General features: G+C 44.8%; 1 protein-coding gene across 1 annotated transcript in view; it reads left to right on the forward strand.

Moving 5' to 3' along the window:
• sec24a (SEC24 homolog A, COPII coat complex component) overlaps positions 1–26,000 on the forward strand; it is a 57,261-nt gene that overhangs the window by 3,406 nt on the left and 27,855 nt on the right. Inside the window, exons 2-5 of the mRNA XM_033029314.1 lie at positions 5,712–6,308; positions 23,817–23,987; positions 24,228–24,305; positions 24,617–24,762. Coding sequence (XP_032885205.1) covers positions 5,712–6,308; positions 23,817–23,987; positions 24,228–24,305; positions 24,617–24,762 — 992 coding nt within the window. The remainder of the gene's footprint in view (positions 1–5,711; positions 6,309–23,816; positions 23,988–24,227; positions 24,306–24,616; positions 24,763–26,000) is intronic.

The following is a 26,000-nucleotide window of genomic DNA, read 5'->3' on the forward strand; positions in this document are numbered from 1 at the left end:
ACACTATGATGGCACGACCCTTGGGAGCCGCCACAGGACCCCCCCCCCCCAGAACCAGAGGCACGAAACGCACCGGCGGGCGCACGACCCGGCCGACCCGCGTGCGGAAGTCAGCCGCTCGTGGGGCTTGCGGAGGCATAAGTGGAGGGACAGGTCGAGGGACCGGTGGGAGGACAGGTGGAGTGACAGGCGGAGGGAGCCGTGAAGGGGGGCGCCCTCGAGGCCGAGGTTGGTCAATGTCCAGGTGTGCCGGCTTCAAACGGTCAATCGACACTGCCTCCGGCCGGCCCCCCATGTCCAGGACAAAAGTCGACTGCCCGTGTTCCAGCACTCGGAACGGGCCCTCGTACGGCCTCTGGAGTGGCGTCCGGTGGGCATCACGGCGCAGGAAGACGTAAGGGCAGTCCCTGAGGGCTGATGGCACATGTGGGCGAAATGTCCCATGGCAGGACGTCGGGACGGGTGCGAGCCTGCCAACTCGCTCGCGAAGGCGCTTTAGGATGGATGAGGGCGTTCCCTGCTGCCCCGGCGCCGACGGCACGAACTCCCCGGGCACCGTGAGTGGCGACCCGTACACGAGCTCCGCCGATGATGAGGCCAAGTCCTCTTTGGGAGCAGTCCGGATGCCCAGCATGACCCACGGCAACTCGTCCGTCCGGGCCGGAGAGTCGTGCCTTCAGTGCTGCCTTTAGTTTCACGGAGACCGCGTCCAGAGACAGGGCCGGGCCAGCCTGTGAGGAGGTAGGTAGGGCTTTCTCTTCTCTCCATCATGACGCCAATGGAGCGTCGGGGGTCTCCAATGTAGTGCGTGGGTCTCAAAAGGAAGCACGAAGTCCAGTATTTTGAGAGGCACCTTTTATTATGTTCCTCCCGGTTGTAGGGAAGACCAAACGAGAGAAAGATGGCACCCAAACCCCTGCCTTTAAACCCTCTGGCTAAGGGCCGCCTCCGGACTGAACCACTCCTGTGCCGAGGGGTTCGACACTATGATGGCATGAGACTTGGGAGCCGCCACAGTAACTTCCATTTCTATATCATTGTGTAGCATTTCGTAACACCACCTCGATTCAACACCAGGATCCCACACAATTGCGTTCTCGGCCGCTTGCTGCACTCCCCATACATTCACAACTGTGTGGCCAAATTCTGCTCTTGCTCCATTTGCAAGTTTGCAAATGACACCATTGTAGTGGGTCATATGTCAATGGCAAGACAAAGCACAGGAAGGAGAGAGAGAGCGCGCTTAGTTACATGGTAACGAGACAACAACTTCTCTCTTTATGTCAGCAAGACAAAGGAGCTAGTTATTGACTTCAGGAAACAAAGTGGTGTACACAGCCTGGTCAGCATCAATGGTGCCGAAGTCGAGGTGCTTGAGAGCTTCAAGTTTCCAGGTACAAATATTACCATGCATTTAAAGCTACAGCCAAGTAAACACACCAATGCACCCTCTTCCTCAAAAGCTTAAGGAGGTTTGCCATGTCTCCAACAACTCCTACGAACTTCCACAGATGCATTATAGAAGGAATTGTATTGGAATCATCACAGCTCGGTTTGTTAACAGCTCTGCCCAAGACTTCAAGATGATACAGAGTTGTGGATGTTGCCCAGCCAAACACACAAATTAGCCTCCTTCCCTTTCCTCTACCACTATCGTGCCAGAAAGGAGTTATGTGATTGCATACCACATTACCAGCTGTGTGCCTGGCCCTGTGCAAATTTACTGTCATATTTGCCTGTACAATGCATGTGTGCACAAGGAAAGTTGTTTTAATAATGTCATGACTGAGCTTATTTCTAGTACCCAGTTTTGGTCTTATTGCCTAAGGAGAAACACATTAAAGTGCAACAAGCTGACCATATCCAGCAGGTCCTGTGGCATATGTGGGGTTTGAAACGGTTCACATTTTGGGCTGGGGATCTGTCTTAGAAAATGGCAGAATGGTTTCCATGAAAGGTCATTGATTTAAAAAAGCATTAACTCTTCTGCTTGATTTGAAATTTTCCAGCAAAATATTTTTTTTTTAGATATTTACCATAATATGCAGTATTTTTCTTTTAGATTTAACTCATGTCCCTGAGTATTGTCCTGATTGGAAAGATTAAGTAACTCAGGCCTCTGTTATTTAATGTTTAGAATGGGAGATAATCTCATTTAAGCAAACACATTAGACAAGGCCTTGCCGTGATAGATATCTCTTCCAGTTAGAGTCCAGAACTCTGGAGCTAGTGGTCACAAAATGAAGGGTGGCCCACATAGAGCTAAAGATTTCCTCAGAAAGACTAAAAAGCTTTATAGATCTATCCCAGACAGTTGTGAATACTAGGTCACATATTAAAATATTAAAAATATGAATAAAGCTCACTGTGCTCCCATTTCTCTCTGGGTTACCATTGTAATAACACTTCTGATGTATTTCTCTGCTTGCAAACCATTTTGATGTGACCAAGCAATGTCAAAGGCTCTGAACAAGTTCAAGGTTACCGTCTAACTTGTAGGCTTCCTACCAATCCCCTTGAGTGTATTGATTATTGAATGCATAATGTGGGACTGGAGTTAGATTTAGACCAAATCTGGATTTGCCATCCTGAAGGGCCCAAGTGAGTGTTTTGGGTTTTAAAACAACCCGAGGCTACTTTTTAAAAAAAATTTAAAAATCTATAAATAACATGTGAAAATAAATGAATCCAGTATTGAATTTTCTACCCCACAAAATAACTGCTCTAGCATTTGTCAAATAAACTTGTGACCCATGTGCAAGCACTACTTAAAATGCTAGAGTTTTGCACCTATGTACTTTCAATAAATGCACTTGAGGATTGTCGTGGTGTCAGAGTAACTAAGATTCGCATTTTTTTCTCTCCACAATTTTCCCAGTTGATATTGAGTGACAGCACAGACATAGTTTTTCACAGGATTGGGAAAAAATAGCATGTTCATAGAGGGAACAAGAAGCATTAAAAGTCAGAACTTGAATGAAAACCTCAGAATGTGGAGTAAGAGAGGCGGAGCTGTCAAACATAATGGTATCCTACCCCTAGAGTGGAGTGCCTCTCCTGTATTAAAATAAGCATTTTAATACTTTTGACTAATTTCTAGTGATACATTTTGGAACTTCCGCTGTCTTCGGATGAGTCGGCAACCTTGCCGTTGAGAGTGAATTTACATTGTTGCCCTTGTTCTTGATTAACATGAACCTTTAAGAAGTTACTGGAAAACAGATGTTACTCTTGTTTTATCATTAGCTTGAAGTCAACATTTAGGAGCAGGGAGGTCCTACTGCAGTTGGTGAGACTGCATCTGGAGTATTGTGTGCAATGTTGGTCTCCTAATTTGAGGAATGACATGATTGCTATTGTAGGTTCACCAGGTTAATTCCCGGGACAGTGGGGCTTGTATTCACTGAAATTTAGAAGGATGAGAGGATATCTTATAGAAATTCTTAAAGGATTGGACAGGCTAGATGCAGGAAAAATATTCCCGATGTTGGGGAAGTCCAGAACCAGGGGGTCACAGTTTGAGAATAAGGGGTAAGCCATTTAGGACTGAGTCGAGGAAAAACGTTTTCACCCAAAGAGTTGTGAATCTGTGGAATTCTCTGCCACAGAAGGCAGTGGAGGCCAATTCACTGGATGTTTTCAAGAGTTAGATTTAGCTCTTAGGGCGAAAGGAATCCAGGGATATGATGAAAAAGCAAGAACAGAGCAGGAACAGAGTACTCATTTTAGATGATCAGTCATGATCATATTGAATGGTGGTGCAGGCTTGAAGGGCCAAATGGCCTACTCCTGCACCAATTTTTAAAAATATGTTTCTAACATTTTTTCTTGAAAGGTTTTTCTTGATAATATTGCAGACAAGCCAGGAATGGTGGTGTACATAGTTAGGTTCATGGACATCAAATGTATCTACATTCCTAAAGTTTTATACAAGTAAACATTGAAACTTTAGTCTAATACTACTCGGAAAGCTATTGATGGCCTTGTTTTGGTAGCAACCTCTTCCTATTTATATGATACTTTGATTATGTTTTAATTTTTCACTTCATTATATCATACACAAGTTTGTTTGAGTGCAAAAAGAGATTATAATTTTTAATTTCTGCATTTCCTCAGGCTCAACTGATGCCACAGATGAAGATCCAAGTTTTGATTGAGAGTGTGGCAATTCAGTTGTTGCGAAGGAAATGTTGATCAAAGTGGTAACCTCACTCTGATATTGACTGTCCCAGAAGTGTAACTCTACATGCATCAGATGAGACAAGTGCTTAACTATAGAGTTTTCTTGCTCCCTGAGATTGTATATATTTAGAAATGTCAATTGGTAGAAGGCAAGAAATTAACTGGTGTTCATGTGATTGTAATTTATCAAAGGGACCATTTCACTTTAATGCAGAGAGAAGATTGGTAAAATATATCGCTGACTGCAGTTTAAATGGCATTGCTTAAGCTTATGTTGATTTGAGATATACCATTTACTATGAAGATCATTGAGTAGATTTGTGTAACAGGATGGGTTGATTTGATTATCCCTCATGTAGCATATACATTTTAAATGGGTTGGTGCATGTCCTGTTGAGAATATGCTGTTATTTTGTTTTGATGTTCCATAAATATCTCTGGATTGTTAAAACCTCCAATGCAAGAACTTTGATATACAATGCATGTTTAATCGCAAAGGAATTGCTTGTTTTGTGCCGTGTGTTGCAATATGTAAAATGTTCAATGTACTGATTCAAAAACTACTAAAAGCCGAGTGGTTTTGAATAAAAGACTACAGAGGCTGTCAACATCTGTAACTTCTTTCATTTCTTAACTCTGGCATCTCATTTTCTTACACCACACTACTTGGTTTTTGGTTTGTTTCAAACTAGAATATTAATTGTGGTTTTTTACTAATCAATGATTGTCATTTTAAATAGAGGGCAAAACAAGGAACTACATTTGCGGGTTTACTAAAACAGACATCTAGTCCTGGAGTTACTCAGCAGTTTAGGCAGCACCTTTGGAAAACACGGATAGGTGATGTTTTGGGTTGAGACCCTTCATTCTGAAGAAGGGTCCTGACCCGAAACGCACCCAATCCATGTTCTCCAGAGATGTTGCCTGACCTGATGAGTACTGTATACAAAGATGTGTATGCTATTTGTGGTGTATCATTTAAGTACATTCAAATCTTTCATGAATTGCATTCATTGCCATCCTGGCTTCAATGTAATGTAGTATAGTCTCGCTTCTACCAGAAAGGATGAAGATGAAGGTCAATTTTTTTCATTAACTTAAACAAACCACCAAAATGTGGTTATAAGAGATACTCTCTCTGTGTGCCGGTTTGAGAGAATAAGCTTTTTCTGGAGTATCTAGCTTTATTTTTGGTGCTGGTTACAAATAGAAATGTGCACTTTGAGTTTTATGAGATGAAGTTGAGGGCATGTTCTTTTGAATTATTTATGGTGTTTAACATTTTTGTGAATTGAACTCAAAGCTTCAGTTTTGACAATAGTGCTTAATATTCTGCAAAATTGCTAATGGACTTTAATATCTACCTGAAATATCATCTTTGTCACTTTTTTATTCTTTAAGATCCTTAGCACTTCACTGAGCCAAATAAGAGTGCCGAGGAAATTGCCTGCTTACATATTTAAATGTATATATATATTTTGTAAATGTTGGGTTAGTGTTCTAACATGTGTATGTTATCTTATCCCCAGGTCCTGGTCCAAATCGATTGATGAACCAAAATTATTCTGTTCCAACTGAACAAGGGTATAATGTGGTTCCACCAGCACCACATGTGCATCAATTGCCAGCGAAGAACTTTCCGCAGGTCCCTATTGAACAATACAGCTATGAGTACCCACAAAGTTTTCAACCTATTGGGAATTTTCAGAGTGTTGGACAGACTGTCAACAGGCCTCCAGTAAATGCTAACTTGTTACAGAAGGTGAACTCTTCTGGAGTACAGAGTGCTTCTTTGGCTGCACATTCGGGATCTTACTCAAGAATGCCACTGCCATCTCAAGGTTCCTTTGCGCCTCCACCTTCGGAGAAAGTTCCTGCAAGAGCCCCAATCCTTCCACAGTCCGACTGGCAGTTTGGTCACCCGCAACAATCCCATCCTGTCCGACAGCCCCCGGCAGGAATGCAGATAAATCACGTGGTCCCGACTGAAGGAATTGGCCAGGGGCACGGGCCTTCAATGCCCATCTCCACCACCTATGGAATGAGTTGTCCAAAGCCAGCAATGGGCAATCAATATGGCAATATGGCTGGAAGACCTACCGCTACGCAGAATTATGCAAACCAAGGTAAGATTGCATCGTTTTCCATTGCCAACTATTGATAAGATGGCTACTACTAAGGAGATGCACAGAATGTCAGTTCCTTTAGGGTTGATGTGGGGAGGAACTGCAGATGCTGGTTTACTGCAGATGGACACAAAATGCAGCAGTAACTCAGTGGGGTCGGGCAGCATCAGTGGGGAAAAAAGGAATAGGTTACATTTCTGGTTGAAACATTTCTTCAGACTGAGAGTCCTAATAAAGATGGGGGAACTAGGGCCTGGAAAACTGAAGTCATTAAAGAGTCAGTCAGCAGAAGGATTTCAACCCAAAGCATCACCCATTCCTTTTCTCCACCGATGCTACCTGACCTGCTGAGTTACTCCGGCATTTTGTTCCTACCTTTAGGGTTGATGCTACTTTTGGTACTGGAGATGTCCGCACCCCTTACATGACTATGTAATTTTGCTTTGGAATAAAAATGCAACGTAATGCCTGAAGGAACGATTTGAAGCTTGGGTTAGATTAACCATGAACAAATTAACTGGCGGGACAGGTTTGAGGGGCCGGGTGACCTGTTTGTGTTGTGACCGAGTTATGTTTGTCCAAGTGCAAATGTTTGATAGATGAATGGAATCTCTCCAAGGTGTTGAGGGGGATCAGTCATGTAATAACAATAATGCAGTGTATTTACTGAATAGATGTTGTTAATCATGCTGCTTAGAGGATTTTCATATAATAATTTGATGGCAAAGCTTTTGGAGAATGCAAATAGCTGAAGAATGTTGGAGAATGTAAATAGATTTAACAAATGATCTACAGTGCCCTCCATAATGTTTGAGACAAAGACCTGTCATTTATTTATTTGCCTCTGTACTCCACAATTTGAGATTTGTAATAGAACAAATCACATGAGGTTAAAGTGAACATTGTCAGATTTTAATGAAGGTTGTTTTTATACATTTTGGTTTCAACATGTAGAAATTACAGCAGTGTTTATACATAATCCCCCCATTTCAGGGCACCATAATGTTTGGGACACAGCAATGTCATGTAAATGAAAGTAGTCATGTTTAGTATTTTGTTGCATATCCTTTGCATGCAATGACTGCTTGAAAACTGCGATTCATGGACATCACCAGTTGCTGAGTGTCTTTGGTGATGCTCTGCCATGCCTGTATTGCATCCATCTTTAGTTTATGCTTCTTTTGGGGGCTAGTCTCCTTCAGTTTTCTTTTCAGCATATAAAAGGCATGCTCAATTGGGTTCAGATCGGGTGATTGGCCACTCAAGAATTGACAATTTTTTAGCTTTGAAAAACTCCTCTGTTGCTTTAGCTGTATGTTTAGGATCATTGTCTTGCTGCAGAATGAACCGCCGGCCAATGAGTTTTGAGGCATTTGTTTGAAAGAGCAGATAGGATGTGTTTATACACATTATGTGTCTATACAGAATTCATTATGCTACTACCATCAGCAGTTGCAGCAGTCATACATGCCCAGGCCATAACACCCCCACCACTGTTTCACAGATGAGGTAGTATGCTTTTGATCTTGGGCAGTTCCTTTTCTCATCCATACTTTGCTCTTGCCATCACCCTGATATAAGGTAATCTTCGTCTCATCTGTCCACAAGACCTTTTTCCAGAACTGTGGCTGCTCTTTTTGAAACTAGTCGGGCCATTCTATTTTTGCGGCTAACCAGTGGTTTGTATCTTGTAGTGTAGCCTTGGTATTTCTGTTCATGAAGTCTTCTGTGGACAGTGGTCATTGACAAATCCACACCTGAAGGGTGTTTCTGATCTGTCGGACAGGTGCTTGGGGATTTTTCTTTATTATAGAGAGAATTCTTCTGCCATCAGCTGTGGAGGTCTTCCTTGGCCTGCCGGTCCCTTTGCGATTAGTAAGCTCACCAGTGCTCTCTTTCTTCTTAATGATGTTCCAAACAGTTGATCTTGGTAAGCCTTAGGTTTGGCTCTCTAACAGTTCTATTTGTGTTTCTCAGTCTCATAAAGGCTTCTTTGACTTTCATTGGCACAACTTTGGTCCTTATGTTGATAAACAGCAATAAAAGTTTCCAATGGTGACAGAAAGACTGGAGGAAAGACTAGGTGCTGAGAGCTCTCTTATACCTGCATTAAGGAGGCAATTAAACACACCTGAGCAATGTCATGTGAAGCAATGTCCCAAACATTATGGAGCCCTGAAATGGGTAAAGACTGCTCTAATTTCTACAAGGTGAAACAAAATTTATAAAAATGGCCTTTATTAAAATCTGACAATGGGCACTTTAACCACAAGTGATTTTTTTTCCATTACAAATCTCAAATTGTGGAGTACAGAGGCAAATGATGGGTCTTTGTCCCAAACAGTATGGAGGGCACTGTATACATGATTTAGTCATGATCTTTCAGCACCCCCACACCTCCCCTATCACAGTTCGAGCAGTAAATCTGGTCTATGTGGGATGGTGATACATGGTTCTAATACCATGTTTAATACTACTGGGAACCATGGTTGAGTAGGCCAATCGGGTACTACCAATACCAGACGCAGAGTCTTGTTGTATTTTCCTTAATACCCGATTGATGAGGCAGAAAGGAGGGAATGCGTAAATAAACAATCCCCCCCCCCCCCCCCCAATGCAGCGAAAATGCATCTGTCGCCGCTGCCCCAGGGTCTGGTTCCCATGAAACATAATTTGATAACTGGTGGTTAAGTCTGGATGCGAATAGATCGATATCTGGTGTTCCATATTTTGCTGTAATATCAGCAAATGCTTTTTTATTCAACATCCATTCGGTGTTTTTATTAACTTTGCGTGACCTGGTGTCTGCCACTAAATTTAGTCTTCCTGGTAGGTAAGTGGCTGATATCCAAATATCTCTCTGGATACACCATTGCCAAATTGTATTAGCCAGATTGTCACATGATGTCGATTTGTTTCCACCCATGTGGTTAATGTATGCTACCACGGTGGTATTGTCTATCTGTAGTCTAACATGCTGGTGATATGACCCAGTACAATACGACTTTAGGCCATGTAATGCACCCAACATTTCCAGGTAGTTTTTGCCCAGTGTGAGTAATAATGATGCCTCCTGAGCAGTCCATCTACCTCCACAGCTGGTGATGGTATTGGTGGCTCCCCACCCAAGTGCACTGGCATCAGTTTGTAGTACCGTGGAAGGGTTACTGACAATGATTGGATTGGAACAAAGCCAGATGTTATCTATCCACCATTTTAGTTCCATTTTTGCTTGATTGGTAGTTTCATAGGTCTGTCAAAATGACCTGCATTAATTTATAGTGCTTGTATTTTTGCTCTCTGTAAGTTTAGGTAATGTAGAGGTCCAAATTGTGTGGCTGGAAAGGCAGCCACCATTTTGTCAATTACTTTTGCTACCAATCTGATGGATGGTTTGCTGATGTCAATGAGGTTATTGCAAGCCTCTATTAAATCTCTAGCCTTTCCCTTAGGCAGAGTCACCGACATGTGAACTGAGTCAATGGTGAAACCCCAAATAGTCCATAGTAGTGGAAGGCGTTAGTTTAGATTTAACTGGATGGATAATAAATCCCAGTTTTTCAAATAACTGTTTTGTGGCTGTTACAGTTTGTTTGGCCAATTCCAAAGTTTTGCCCACAATGAGTATGTCATCTAAATATGCCATGACCATGTGTTTACATTTCCGTAGAGACGCTAGGGCTGGTTTCAAAATTTTTGTGAACAGCCTGGGGCTGATGATAACCCATTTGGCAGTGCTTTATACTGCTAGAGTTGTCCCATCCAGTTGAATTTTAAGTAACATCTGTGGTCACCTCGTATAGGCACTGAATAGTAAGCATCTTTTAAATCGATGCTGGCCATGAAGTAACCTTTGGAAATTAATTGTTTAGCAGTAACTAAGGTATCCATTTTGTCAGATCTATGATGATGCGACAACCACCATCTTTTTTGTTTTTGATAAATGTATTGGACACGAATTCTAATGGTTCGTGTTGAGTTTTCTCAATTACACCTTTTATGTAAAGCCGCTCCAGTTCGGCTTGCGCTTTTGATTTTTCTTTATCAGAAGGCACGAACATTCGGTTCAGTATATGTTGAACTGGAGGGCTGTACTTGTGTATAAACTCTATTGTATATCCCTGGATACTGCTTATGTAAGTATCGGTTGTTAACATGCTCCATGCCTTCAGAAAAGAGTGTAATCTCCACCCAACCTCCATGCTCCCTGTATTTTGTAGGGAACCAGACCCACCTACCTCCATAGTTACCAGTGGCAGGTTTACTTCTTTGTAGGTTCTTCGCTGCTGTTGTTGCGCTGGTGTCTGGATTTTCGGTTTGGTTGGCGTTGGAGGTCCCTGCATCTTCCAAGAAGGCCGGCCTGGGCCATGGCCTAAAAAAGACTCATGTTTTGAGTACCGGGCCTTCGAGCTTTCACCAGTTCTGCTGGTGGGTGCGTAGGGTGCTGTCTTTGGCTGTAGTGGGTTCCAGTAGGTTCTCTTGTTCCTGCACCCCTTGCACACTTGTCTTTCCTTCTGCGGACCCCTCTTCCAGGTCAGCCCAGAACTGACCCGCAGTGCTCCCCTCTGATGAGGTAGAAGCACTGTGCAGCCCTTCAAGAGGTACTGCTGTGGGTTTATCATAGGGCCCTCAGTGACCCGACTCCATCTCCCGGAGTCTGTCACGTTGGAGCAAATGCTCCAACACACCGCTCCATCCGGCTCCAGCGCTCTCGGGCGCTGGCTGCCCGCGGTTGTTCAAAGTCGGACTCCTCTGAGTCCACGACCTTGTTTGTTTTTGTGTCTAGCCTTACCGCCCGGCCGCATGGATCTGGCCGGTGCGGAGGCGACATCGGGCACAGTTGATCCCACTATCGGTGATCCGAGTGCTGCTGGCTGCCCGCTGCTCCGTGGTCCTCCCTCACCAGCTTTGTCCTTACTGCCCTTCCGTGGAGTGGATCTGGCCGGTGCGGAGGCGACATCGGGCACAGCTGATCCCATCTAGCCCACCAGCTTTGTCGCAGCCCGTTGGTTTCTCCACCTGTAATCAGCATGGTAAAAACACAAAATGACCGCAGCTCTTACCTGCAGGTCCAGGTTAAAATTGTCGCTATGGGGGAACGTCGTTCCACCCCGTCTCCTGCCGCTTTTGACTTGTCCAAAAAGTCGACGGCCCCATTCTGAATAGTCTCCCGCCCGGCCGTGGTGTTCTGGCCGGCGCGGGACCAAAAGTCGGCACAGCTGATCCCTTACGGGGCTTGTGCCTTCAGCTGCTGCTGGCTCCCGCAACTTCGTGGTCCTCCCCAGCCAGCTTCCCTCGCAGCATTTGTGGACACTATTTTGTCCAGCTTCCCCCCCTGTGAAAAAACAGCGCGGGGAACAAAACTACCGCAGAGTAAATTTCTTACCTGCAGGTCGCGGTTTCAAACTTACCGCTGCGGGGGAACGCTTCCCCCCGCCTGTCGTTTCGCAAGCGTGAAGCGATATGACACGCATGCGTCGTGGTGGGGTTCTTCATGTAGTCACTCGCGTAACTCCGAAGTAAAATTGCAGCAGTTTGGCATCTCCATAAGGCACATTGACATCCCCTTAAGAACATTTAGGCATGGGTAATCTGGTCAGGCCCTTTAAGTGAAGAGTAACGCAATATTTTAACGTTTACCGTCATTACACATCGCAAAATGTGAACATCAGATAACACTGGGTTATCTATCAAGATGGGATTTGGTTAATGTTTTCCTGTTACATTTTTTTTAAGGAAGAGATTTATAAAGGGAGCTCGGGAGTAAAGGGAGTAATTATTAAACATGGCAGATAAATAACCTGGTGATAAAGTCAAACAAAAAGTTATTTACAGTTGCACAATAAAGTGGCCTTGATGATATATTTTTATGACACAGAGTTGTGGTTGCAATAATTCTTGCTCAAGAAAAATGATTGCTGTGAGAAAGTAGCAATGTTACAAAATTTTGAGATTTTAAAAATCAAGTCTGTAATTTATCCCATCAGATAAAGCATAAAAATAAGTTTAATTTGACACCTAATTCACTTTCATATCTCAAGTATTTAAAAAGTTATGGCCATTTTCATACTGGGAAATGAGCATCTTGTTCCCTATTGATTTTCTATGGACATAACAAAAAAGCTGTGATCGTGAACAGTCAAAAGCCCATAACTTTCTTAAAAATTAAGAGAACTGAATGAAATTTTCAGTTATCATAGATTGAAGCATTCTGAAACAAATATGAAATAATAGCCTAAATGTCCAAATAATATTCACAAATAATTCACAATAAAACATGATTTTTAAATCTCATTTACATTAATTTATAGGCCAAATGGAAGGAATTTAGTGTTTAATTGCTGTAAATAAATGCCCATTTAAATCAGCTTTCCAGTGGGTCCCTGTGGAACGCGCTGGTTTAAAACGTTCACATTGCGGTAGATTTGTGCCCCAAATGCCGAGAAAAATACTGCGCGATATAATGGGCCCAAATTGAGCTACTCGCAATATTAAACTTTGTATAAAGGGATCTTTAGAAGCCCTTTTTAATGTAAAAATATACAACCTAACTTCTGCTATTTGCTTTATGAGACCCTGCGGTTGCTGGCGGTCGCGGGTTTAGAGATTGATTTTTAAACTACTATAACTATTATTCAAGGCCTTTAAACCTAATAATAGCTTTTGCGACGGGGTCTTCCAGCGATTTTTCGTTAATAATTAACTAGGCTGAACATTTTCGATTGGAACAGCTTAGAGAAAATCGCGTTTTAAACCCGCCCCCTCTAAACGGCGCCAAAATCGCGCACACCCTCAGCAGCAGATCTTCAACGACGCTTCAGGTAGGCTTTGCAACATACCTAGAGAAAGCATGCAGATTATCTATTGTGGGCCACCTATCTTGTAAATGTGGTGTTCCGCGGTTTCTGTGCCGGGTGGCGCCGCAATGGCAGCCTTGCCAACGTCTATCCTTTCGTCCTTTTAAAAAATTGTTTTTAGTTTGTTTTAAAAGTTTGTGTTCATGTTTTTCTGGTTTGTTTTATGTGGGGGAGGGGTCAGGGGAAACATTTTTTCAATTTCTTACCTTGCCGGAGATGCGATTGTTTCCTGGTCGTATCTCCGGTTGCTCTGCGGCCTAACATCATGGAGCTGGAGGCCTTGCTCAGGACTGACTGAGATCCACCGCGGGGCGTGGACACCATCTGAGCCGATCCCTTGCCTGGGATTGATGCTCCAAACACGGCCTGCGGACTTTAACATCAAGGGCTCGCAGTCTCGGGAGAGGCCGAGTCGGGAGATCCAACGATGCAGAAGGTTTGACCAGCCTCGACCCGGGGTCAGATCGTCCGGCGAGGGGGAGCTGACATACCCCCGATGCAGGGGCTTGATCGCCCCGACAAGGAGGCCCGTCACCGGATATGGGAGTCAAGATCGTCCCGTCAACGGAAGGCTCACGGCCCCCGACCACGGGAGAACAAAGAAGGGAATAAATCACTGTGAGGAATGTGGAGGAGTCACTGTGGTGGATGTTCATGTTAATGTATTTGTGTGTTCTGTTGCTTTTTATTGGTATGACTGTATGGCGAAACAAATTCCTCGTAAAAACATACTTGGCTAATAAAGTATGATTATGATTATTATGAATATAATATAGATTCCAGATGCAAATAGTATAGCTGAGGGGGAAAGAGATGAATATTAGTGAGACTTCAGGAAATGGATTGCATGCCAAAGTGAGAAGAATTGTGACAAATGATAATTGGTTATGTCCCTTTCTATATAGAAGCATGATTATAGAGCATGTGATGAAGCGGAATATTCCGTGTGTTAGCACCCCCTCTGGATACAATCGAAATATATATTTGAAAATGAGTTTTGAGGTAAATGTAGTTTGATTTGTTTGTTTCATTTTAGTTGTTTTTGTCTGGTAAGGATGGCTTATTAAAGTGCTGTGGGATTAATGTAGAAATAAGGTACTGCAGATGCTGATTTACAAAAAAGACACAGTGTTGTAATAACGCAGCAGGTGAGGCAGCATCTGTGGAGAATGTGGATAGGTGACGTTCCTGGTCGGGACCTATCAGTCTGATTGTGGAGAGGGGAAGAAAGCTGGAAGAGAGGATGAGCAGGGGAAAGTGTGGCAGGTAAAGGGTGAACACAAGTGGAGGGGTGGGGGTGGGGGTGAGGCAGATGGTTGGCAGCTCTTCAATCCTTTTGTTTCACTCTTTCTGTTTTTTTTTGTCTATGGATTTTGTACAACCATCTGCCAATCAAATATTCCCTTTGCACTGTGCCTTAGGAGGAACTTGCTTTTCCAAAAGTAATCCATTCAGAGTCCAATAGTATTAAATGTAATATCTATATTACTAAATCTCTGATCTTGACCGCTTTTGGCCGACTGTGCTGCGATTTCCGAGAGAACGCCGCCACCTACGGCCGTCATTTTTGGCCACCTCGCTCAGAGCCCCCCTCCGCCGTATGAGTGCGGAGGATGTTTTCCGTCGATGAAAAATGAGAGAGATATTATGTTTTTACAAAATTCCCCATTCTCTGTGCTGCCCCGCTGGCGGCAGTGGGAGGGACTATAAAACCAGGGAGTGTCGTGCCTCACTCAGTCTCTGCCGGACCCAGGAAGCGAGAGGGTCTGGCAGAGACTGAGCTGCGAATAACACTGAACGCACGTCTACTCCACGGTGAGTCCCCTCGATGCGGCTGTAAAGCGGCTGCAGCCCTTTTTAAAATGTTTGTGTTCACAAAATGAATTTTGGTTGTCGGGTGTCTGCAGCCCAATTGTTTGCCTCGCCTTTTTTAAGCAAGTTTGTGTTCACAAAATGAATTTTGGTTGTCGGGTGGCTGCAGCCCAATTGTTTGCCTCGGCTTGGCTTTTAAAGTCGTTGCAACAGTTGGATGCCTGCCCAAGCATCCATACGGCCCACAATGTCTATACTAGCCCTCTGGAAAGCAGTACCTTCGGCCCGCAACACCCATACTAGCGCAACAGACAGCCCCCCCCCCCACTGGTGAACAGTATTGGAATTGGTGGAGAGGTGGAATATTGCGTTGGTGACCAGCCCTCCCGTGTGACGCTGGGACCCAACGCGTCCCACTTAATCTAGTATTTATTAAATTCTGAATATCCCAGAATGACTTTTCTAAACGGGTAAAGCATTTTCACGATGACATGCTAGGCTATCTGGCCTATAGTTTCCTGTTTTCTTTCTCCTCCCTATCAACAACCACCAGGGGGCCCAAATTTACCTTGGTTAATCTATTTTATGACGTTTTGAATACCAATTGCTTTTGTGAAAATTCTAAAGCTTTCCCATTTCTGGCTTACTTTCTGCATATAGTCATCTATTTCTTAATCTTTTAATTCCCCATGGAATACATCTTTATTGAGGATCACAACATTTTCCTTTGATATCTGCTTACTGCCCTTTCTAATTAATTTTACTTGTCCATTTTAGCCGGGTTGACAATCAAAATGTCTGAGCTAATCCCATTTCCCCCGTTTTTGGCCTATATCACACCAAACCTTTCAGGCATCTTGTCTTTGTAATTGATTCTGCCTCTACAGCTTCCTATGGTAGCTTGTTCTGTATGCCCACTATTCTGTGTGGAAAATGTTGGTTTTGGGCTCTTTATAAATATTTCCCCTCTCACCAAGTGCCTATGACCCATTGATTTTGACTTCCCTATGCTGGGAAAAATACTGTAACAATACACCTTATCTGCACCCCTCATCTCCATTGTTCCAGGGAAAAAGACCAAACCTCCCCTCATAATTAAAGCCCTGCTGATCCTAATAACAGCCTCCTGAAATTTCTGCACCTTTTCCAACATTGTTTCTAATACAGGTACACAACCTTTTATCCGAAAGCCTTGGGACCAGACACTTTTCATAATTCAGAATTTGTCGGTCTTCGGAATGGAATTTTTTTAGCGTAGATTTTAATGGCTGGCTCAGTGGTAGAGTGCTCGGCTCATATCCGCAAGGTCGCGAGTTTGCGCCTTGATCCCGGCAGTTACTCGAAGAGTTTGAGTCTTCAATGTAGTTTTTTCTTGCAGAATAAATGTTTGTATGAAATGCAGTTTAGGAGAGGTGTACTGACTGTGTGGGCAGAACTTTGGAAGTGATTGCCCACCAGTCTAAAAAGCCGCTGTGTCTCCCTGTCCCTGGGATAGCAGGGGGCGATCAAACAGCACAATACACCCCTCCCCCTCCAACTCCAGAGGAATCCGCTCCCCGATGGGCCGCTATGGCGACAAGTGGCAGTTTGCCCACAGCCCGAGCTGCGCCCCCTCATCCGTCACCCCAAGAACAAGACGTACCTTGCACACCATCAGCTTCTGCCCCTACGTGTTCCTCTGGAGTTGGAGCGGGGCTGGGCTGGAGTTGCTGCTGGCTGTGGGTCTCTGGGATCTCCGTGCTTGCAGTGGGCCTGGGGGTCGGTGTCCCGATGAGGGGGCGCAGCTCGGGGAACGGCTTCTGGTGGTCCTGACGTCTCCGGCCAGTTTGCAGTTTTCCTCTGGAGTTGGAACGGGGCTGGGCTGCTGCTGGCTGTGGGTCTCTGGGATCTCCGTGCTTGCAGTGGGCCTGGTGGTCGATGTCCAATTGGTCCTGACGTCTCCGGTGACTGGCACGAACCTGCTAGCATCGCCGACGTGAAGACAGTGCAAAGCCCCCGCGCCGGTGCAATGGGCTGGAGAGGGGAGGGAAGGGGTCACACACATGGCCGGGAAGCAGAGGGGTGTAGGTGGGGTGAAACTGACTCACGATACACTGTGTATCGTGACCGTGGGAACTTTTTAACTCAGCGGGCAGGCAGCAGCAGATTGTCAATTATTAACCCTCCCGCGCAATATACCCTCACTGTCTCTTTTATGAATGGGGATTTAGTTCCCCTTTCTTCGAGGACCGACCGGAGGTTCCGCTGTCACCTCTGCAGGCCGCCCTCGGTGAACGTTTTCAAGGACCTTTCTTCAAGGACCGAAAAAATGGCCGCTATTCGGAGGTTTTCGTTATTTGGATGTTCGGATAAAAGGTGCACCTGTAACATCGTTCCTAAAACTGGGCAACTAAAACTGTGCACACTGCTCCCAAGTATGACTTGTAGGGGGGTTCAGTATTGATGTGGATAGAGAACTGGCTGGCAAACAGGAAGCAAAGAGTAAGTAAACGGAAGTAAACGGGTCCTTTTCACAATGGCAGGCAGTGACTAGTGGGGTACCGCAAGGCTCAGTGCTGGGACCCCAGCTATTTACAATATATATTAATGATCTGGATGAGGGAATTGAAGGCAATATCTCCAAGTTTGCGGATGACACTAAGCTGGGGGGCAGTGTTAGCTGTGAGGAGGATGCTAGGAGACTGCAAGGTGACTTGGATAGGCTGGGTGAGTGGGCAAATGTTTGGCAGATGCAGTATAATGTGGATAAATGTGAGGTTATCCATTTTGGTGGCAAAAACAGGAAAGCAGACTATTATCTAAATGGTGGCCGACTAGGAAAAGGGGAGATGCAGCGAGACCTGGGTATCATGGTACACCAGTCATTGAAAGTAGGCATGCAGGTGCAGCAGGCAGTGAAGAAAGCAAATGGTATGTTAGCTTTCATAGCAAAAGGATTTGAGTATAGGAGCAGGGAGGTTCTACTGCAGTTGTACAGGGTCTTGGTGAGACCACACCTGGAGTATTGCGTACAGTTTTGGTCTCCAAACCTGAGGAAGGACATTATTGCCATAGAGGGAGTGCAGAGAAGGTTCACCAGACTGATTCCTGGGATGTCAGGACTGTCTTATGAAGAAAGACTGGATAGACTTGGTTTATACTCTCTAGAATTTAGGAGATTGAGAGGGGATCTTATAGAAACTTATACGACAACGGAATGGCTTGCCTCAAGGCAGTGTGCTGGCTCCACTACTATATAACATCTACACCAATGACCAGCCAATGTACCAGAACACTGAGCGGTTCATCTACGCCGACGACCTCTGTGTAACATCTCAAGAGCGTACGTTTGAAGCTGGAGAAGCGAATCTCACCTCAGCCCTAGATGAGCTACACCTCTACTACGAGCGCAACCACCTACACGCAAACCCTGCAAAGACCCAAGCCTGCTCGTTCCATCTCAGGAACCGGGAAGCAAACAGACCCCTTAACATCACATGGTCTGGAACACCTCTTGGGCACTGCACCAACCCTGTCTACCTCGGTGTAACACTGGATCGCACTCTCTCCTATAAGGAACACGTCAAAAACACCAAACTGAAAGTTAACTCCCGAAATAACATCCTCCGGAAGCTGACCAACTCCAAATGGGGAGCCACAGCACACACATTAAGATCTACTGCTCTGGCCCTGTGCTACTCCTCTGCGGAGTATGCGTGTCCTGTTTGGGAGAGATCATCTCATGCCAAGAAATTAGACCCAGCGTTGAATAACATCTGCCGCTCAATCACTGGCTGCTTGAAGCCCACCAACATAAACAACCTGCACGTCCTCGCTGGCATTGCCCCTGCTGATGTGAGACGGGAAGTCGCCAGCCGAGTAGAGATGACCAAGGCCACCAGTGATGAACGCCACCTCCTCTATGGACGTGTACCCCCGGCCCAACGGCTGAAGTCCAGGAGAAGCTTTCTCAGCCATGTCCAGCCCCTAATAACATCACGGGAAGAAACCAGACTCCAACTATGGACAAAAAGGCTTGAGGACGACCCCCCTCCTACCGACATGGGTATCCCTCCTTCTGAAGCCCTCCCTCCGGGCTCAGAAGCACCATGGGTCCAGTGGAAGACGCTCAACCGCCTGAGAACAGGAACAGGGCGATCAAAAGCTGCCATGGCCAGATGGGGCTATGAAACTGGCCAAACCACCTGTGAATGTGGAGAAGGGGACCATACAATGCAGCACTGCCTTGCCTGCCCCCTACTACCCAACCAGTGCAGCTCAAAGGATCTTGCAGTGTTCAACAAAAACGCAAAGGACTGTGTAAAGGAATGGGAAACTGTCATATAGTCAACCAGCTTCAAAGACACGAAAAGAAGAAGAAGATAGAAACTTATAAAATTCTTAAGGGGTTGGACAGGCTAGATGCAGGAAGATTGCTCCCGATGTTGGGGAAGTCCAGGACAAGGGGTCACAGCTTAAGGATAAGGGGGAAATCCTTTAAAACCGAGATGAGAAGAACTTTTTTCACACAGAGAGTGGTGAATCTCTGGAACTCTCTGCCACAGAGGGTGGTCGAGGCCAGTTCATTAGCTATATTTAAGAGGGAGTTAGATGTGGCCCTTGTGGCTAAGGGGATCAGAGGGTATGGAGAGAAGGCAGGTACGGGATACTGAGTTGGATGATCAGCCATGATCATATTGAATGGCGGTGCAGGCTCGAAGGGCCGAATGGCCTACTCCTGCACCTAATTTCTATGTTTCTATGTAGTTCCAACATGATGTACTGACTTCTGCACTCAATGGAGAAACAAGACTACAGATACTATAATGAGCAAAAATCACTACTAGAGGAACACAGCAGGTCAGGCAGCATCTGTGTGGGGAAATAGGACAGACATTTGGGTTCAATCAATCACTCCCCAACTTCCACCAACATGTCTCCTGCTGCACCAGAGGACCTAACACCCTCGACCACTGCTACACAACCATCAAGAATGCCTATCGTTCTATCCCTCGCCCTCACTTCGGTAAGTCCGACCATACCGCGGTGCTGCTTCTTCCTGCCTACAGGCAGCAATTGAAGAGTGCACCCCCAGAAGTGAGGACAGCACAGAGCTGGTCGGGGGGGGGGGCAGAAGAACAACTCCAGGACTGTTTGGAGTCTGTAGACTGGGCAATGTTCAAGGACTCAGCAACGGACTTGAACGAATACGCCACAGTCGTTACAGACTTCATAAAGAAATGTGTGGAGGACTGCATCCCTACAAAAACCTTCCGAGTGTTTCCCAATCTTGGATGAACTTTGAGATCCGCACTCTTCTAAAGTCCAGACACAGGGCATTCATGTCCGATGATACAGTGGCCTACATGAAGTCCAGATATGACCTTGGTAAGGCCATCAAAAAGGCCAAAAGGGACTTCTGCTCCAAACTGGAGGATGAGACAGATGTTCGGCAGCTGTGGCGGGGCCTGAATGCAATCACCTCCTACAAGGTGAAACCAGGAGGCAGCTCGAATGTCGGTGAAACATCACTCCCTGACGAGCTCAATGCGTTTTACGCACGCTTTGACAGGGAGAATACTGATGTGCCTTCCCGAACCCCCATTCGCTGTGATGGCATTTCAGTCTCAGTCACAGAGGCCGACGTCAGGAAATCCTTCAGAGGGGTGAACCCCCGAAAAGCACCTGGTCCTGATGGTATACCCGGTCGTGTTCTAAAAACCTGTGTGGACCAACTGGCGGGAGTTTTTACGGACATTTTCAACCTCTCACTTCTGAGATCTGAGGTCCCCACCTGCTTTAAAAGGGCATCAATTATACCGGTGCCCAAGAAGAGTAAGGTGACGTGCCTCAACGACTATCGACCAGTGGCACTAACGCCGGTGGTGATGAAGTGCTTTGAGAGGCTGATCATGGAGCAAATCAACTCCTACCTCGACAAAAACCTGGACCCACTGCAGTTCGCTTACCGCCACAACAGATCAACGGTGGATGCAATCTCGCTGGCCCTCCACTCCGCACTGGACCACTTGGACAACAAAAACTCACATGTCAGGCTGTTATTCATCGATTACAGCTCGGCATTCAACACAATCATCCCCTCCAAACTGGTTACCAAACTCGCAGAACTGGGTCTCTGCGCATCCCTCTGCAACTGGATCCTCGACTTCCTCATCCACAGACCACAGTCTGTTCGTATTGGTGGAAATGTGTCAGCCTCGATAACAATCAGCACGGGAGCACCTCAAGGCTGCGTGCTCAGCCCCCTGCTGTACTCACTCTATACCCATGACTGCGTAGCCAACCACAGTGCGAACTCGATCATCAAGTTCGCTGACGACACCACTATTGTAGGGCGTATCACTGATGGGGATGAGTCAGAATATAGAAGGGAGATCGAGCAACTGTCCATATGGTGCCAGCGCAATAACCTGGCCCTCAACACCAACAAAACCAAGGAATTGATTGTGGACTTTGGAAGGAGTAGGAGGGGGACCCACAGCCCCATTTATATCAACGGGTCGGTGGTTGAAAGGGTCAAGAACTTCAAATTTCGGGGCGTGCACATCTCTGAAGATCTTTCCTGGTCCGAGAACACTAACGCAATTATCAAAAAAGCTCATCAGCGCCTCTACTTCCTGAGAAGATTACGGAGAGTTGGTTTGTCAAGGAAGACTCTCTCTAACTTCTACAGGTGCACAGTGGAGAGCATGCTGACCGGTTGCATCGTGGCTTGGTTCGGCAATTTGAGCGCCCTGGAGAGGAAAAGACTACAAAAAGTAGTAAACACTGCCCAGTCCATCATCGGCTCTGACCTTCCTTCCATCGAGGGGATTTATCGCAGTCGCTGCCTCAAAAAGGCTGGCAGTATCATCAAAGACCCACACCATCCTGGCCACACACTCATCTCCCTGCTACCTTCAGGTAGAAGGTACAGGAGCCTGAGGACTGCGACGACCAGGTTCAGGAATAGCTACTTCCCCACAGCCATCAGGCTATTAAACCTGGCTCGGACAAAACTCTGATTATTAATAACCACTTTCTGCTATTTGCACTTTATCAGTTTATTTATTCATGTGTGTATATATTTATATCATGGTATATGGACACATTTATCTGTTTTGTAGTAAATGCCTACTATTTTCTGTGTGCTTAAGCAAAGCAAGAATTTCATTGTCCTATACAGGGACACATGACAATAAACTCACTTGACTTGACTTGACAATCCCCTTCGTCTGATGAAGGGTACTGCGAAATGTGGTCTGTCCATTTTCCTCCACAGATGCTGTCTGATCTGCTGAGATTCTCCAGCTGTTTATTTTTCACCTCTTTACTCAGTTTCCTGACCAAAGAAGAAAACTGCCAAATGACGCATACGCCATCTCGTGTACCTCTACCAATTTGATTTTACCCAGATTAAAGTTGCTCGCGATTATTGTGGCGCCTTTCATTATTATATGGTTTATGCTGAGCCACAATGGTTTATACTGTAGCTACTATTAAGTGGCCAACAAATTACTCTTACCAACTCTTAATTATTGCCTCCACACAAACTGATTCCATAACATGACCTTCTGAGCCAAGGTAATTTCTTATTTTCTAACTAATCTAATTAATGGGGCTAACCCAGCAGCCTTTTTGTTTGCTATCCCTAGGAAATGTTAGTTGCTGTAGAATATTTAATTCCAGTCTTTGCCTCTATTGATCACGCCAGCTGGTTTCTACTGTGACTTTAATTTATCGGTGTGAATGTAGTATATGGTCGGACAAAGAGCCTCGATAGTGCCTTTTCAATACTGATTCTTGTTGCAGGTGCACTTTTCTGTAAGTATGCCCTGTTTCTTCCTGTCACTGGTTAATGTTACTTATTTCTCTAAAATGTCATTGATTTTCTCTATTTCCTGCCACATTACTCTAGCACCCTATCCCCACTGCACTATATATACAAACCAATGTTATATCATTTGCCAGGGCACTTGTCACAACCTGAATCAAGTGAAGCTTCATTTTCCTATATTAACTTCAAAATCCATTTGATTCCCCTAACATACAAATCTTGAATAGGCATTCTTTTGGATAGAGAATGCCAAAGCCCAATATCTTAAAAGTGAAGAAATATTTCTATCCTGTACAACAATTGATTCTTGTCACTCCAGCCATGGGAAATGTCAACTCTGCAACTACCTCATTGGTTCTTTTTAACAATTTTGTGCATTTCAAGATTAGATTAAATTAGTTTAGTTTGTCGTCATGTGTACTGGGTGCAGCGAAACGCTGCAATGAGATCATCTTTCATTCTCCAAAACTCTGTTTGATGTTTTGACCTTTATTTTGCCATGGTGTTTTCCATAGGAAAAGTTCTACATTTTATCATTTTGAAAAATTGATTTAGCTTTAACAATGATTTGAAAATTAACAGTTCCAACAGCTTTGTGGATTAATACGGATTTGATGAAACCGCTACAACTTCCCTGTGCATTTCTAAGTCTTGTGGACAGCCACACCCGATTTCAAAAGTTTTGAAATTGAAAGGAACAATTTATTCCTTTGAGCTGCTTTACAGGTTTATTTTGATAAACCCCTTGGTTTCTCATGGCAAGACAGGACACATTTTGTTGAATTTGATGTCACGGTTGCTTCATAATGAGTTGGAGGCATTTTTCTTACCGCTTAGGCTAACCCATAGAGAAAATGTACAGATAATAATGTATTGTATGGAAGCTTGCACTGAGGTTTCTTCACTGTCTTCCTCAGGATTCTGATATAGGTCCACAGTATTTGATGGAATGACTCGCTTTGTTAAATGGAGTATAATTGCTGGTATGTGTGACCAAAGTTGACGTTATTTTATTGTCTGCAGGATCAGTTCATCCACCGGTCAGCCAACCACCACACCAGATGTATCAACAAGTCAGGACACCCCTGGGTCCCCCTCCAAGTGGAGGTCCTCCTTTGATCAGACCGTCTCAACCTATGGTGAACACTAATCATGATGCACCGCCAACGCAGAACATTTCCAGGGACTCTGAAGGTAATGCTTCCAAGGAACAGTACCGGTTCACTGTCACCCACCATTTTCCGGCACCCTTGGTTCCAGAGCCTTTCTAGATTATCCGTTTTGCCAGACCAACAGGTCGTGGCCTCCGAGAGAGTAGTCGAACGGCATCGAAATGGTCCGCCTAAAATAAAAGATACAAATATTTTTTAAATAGCGATCGCAGTGTAATAAAGTGTGCTTTTAATTTTGATGCAATTATCCTGTATCTTGTAGGATTCGTTTCTGGATCATCTGGCGATCAATCAGAATCTCATGACAACTATGATTCTTTGGAAGGAGGTGGTAAAATTAGTAAGTGAAATTAATCGCAGTATGTTTGTGCTGTTGCTTTGTAAAGAGAACAGGAGCTGATTATCAAATAAACCTGTCAATTGTGTAATTAGTAAACAAGTCTCTACACTTAAATTAATCAATGGAAGATCAAATCTGCAAATATGAAACAGATTTTTCTCTGAACTGTGCTCTATTGTATGCGGACTTTAATCTGTTATCGGGGTGGTGACATGTTATGTCATATACTGACATGCTGTATAACTGTGCGGTTCTCTGCTGTATTTTTATGTGCAATTTAACTACCTGACGATGTTTGTGTTTCCCTACAGTGCAGCCACTTCAACAAGGTATTCAGGCCAGAGGAACACTCGGCCACCCTTATCCCTCCTTGCCACCAGGATACCAAAACTTAGCTGGCCCTGGAATTCCTGGCAGTCAGGTGCCAGATGCAGCAGGTTCACAACAATATCCTCAGGTACTTAGGTGCAGATAGTCAACTACATTTTGCCTTTTAGCTAATGAGAAATGAGAGTTAGTGAACATCGGAGTAGGTTTGCATCCCCATACTTGGAGGAACTAGTACTTCCTCTTGAATGGTGTTGCGAGATCATGGGCTGGTGGGGCACAAATTCCTGCTGGAAATATGTGATCCTAGTGGAAACTCGAGTTAAAGTGGCAGGCACCGGTAGAGTTGCTGCCTTACCGTGCCAGACTGGTTCAATCCTGACTTTGGGTATTGTCTGTATGGAGTTTGTATGTTCTTCCTGCGACTGCGTGGGTTTTCTCCAGGTGCTCCGGTTTCCTCCCACACTCAAGTCGTATAGGTTAATTGGCTTTGGTAAAAATTGTAAATTATCCTAGTTTGTAGGATAGTGCTAGTGTACGGGGATCGCTCATCGGCGCGGACCCGGTGGGCCAAAGGGCCTGTTTCCATGCTGTATCTCTAAACTAAACTAAGTGGAACAAAGCTGGAAGGAGGATTATTGGAAAAATCTTTATTCCCTCCTTTTGAGTAACAATAAAGATCTGTGAGCAATTTGCTTATGATCTTATAAACGAGGAACTGCAGATACTGATTTACAAAAAAGACATGGTGCTGGAGTAACTCGGTGGGTCAGGCAGCATATATGGAGAACATGGAAAGGCGACCCGTTTCTCCCTCCCGCCTCTATCCCCTTCCACCAACATCACCAATATTCTTTACTCCGATTCACAATTCAGCCTCTTATCCTTTTCTCGCAATTTGTGCTTTCACTGTTGGCCTTTGTCCAACCATCTGCCAGTCAAAAGCACCCTCATCTATCTCCGCCGATCACTTGCCAGATTTTATTCAGCCCCCACCTCTTCCAGCTTTATTCCCCTCAGACCCCCTTCCCCCACCACAATCAATCTGGAAAAGTGTCCTTACCCAAAGCAACGCCTATCCATGTTCGCCAGAGATGTTGCCTGACCCACTGAGTTTCTCCAGCACTGTCTTTGTTTTGCTCATGGTCTTACTTGGTGTGCAATGTGAAGAGAAATGTTCATGAAAGGAAACAAAATTAAGATGCAGATTATCCTTATTAGGAAATTTACATTCTTCTGCTATGAGCAAGCAGTACACTTGTGTTATGTCGTTTCTTTGAAATCTACTTGCATTCACACTTTATAAGTAGCTCCTTATTTGTACTGGTGGGAGAACTGTATAGTTGTTACATCCACTCGAGCTTGGTA

Source organism: Amblyraja radiata, chromosome 11 (genome assembly GCF_010909765.2).
Source record: "Amblyraja radiata isolate CabotCenter1 chromosome 11, sAmbRad1.1.pri, whole genome shotgun sequence".
Classification (NCBI taxonomy): domain Eukaryota; kingdom Metazoa; phylum Chordata; class Chondrichthyes; order Rajiformes; family Rajidae; genus Amblyraja; species Amblyraja radiata.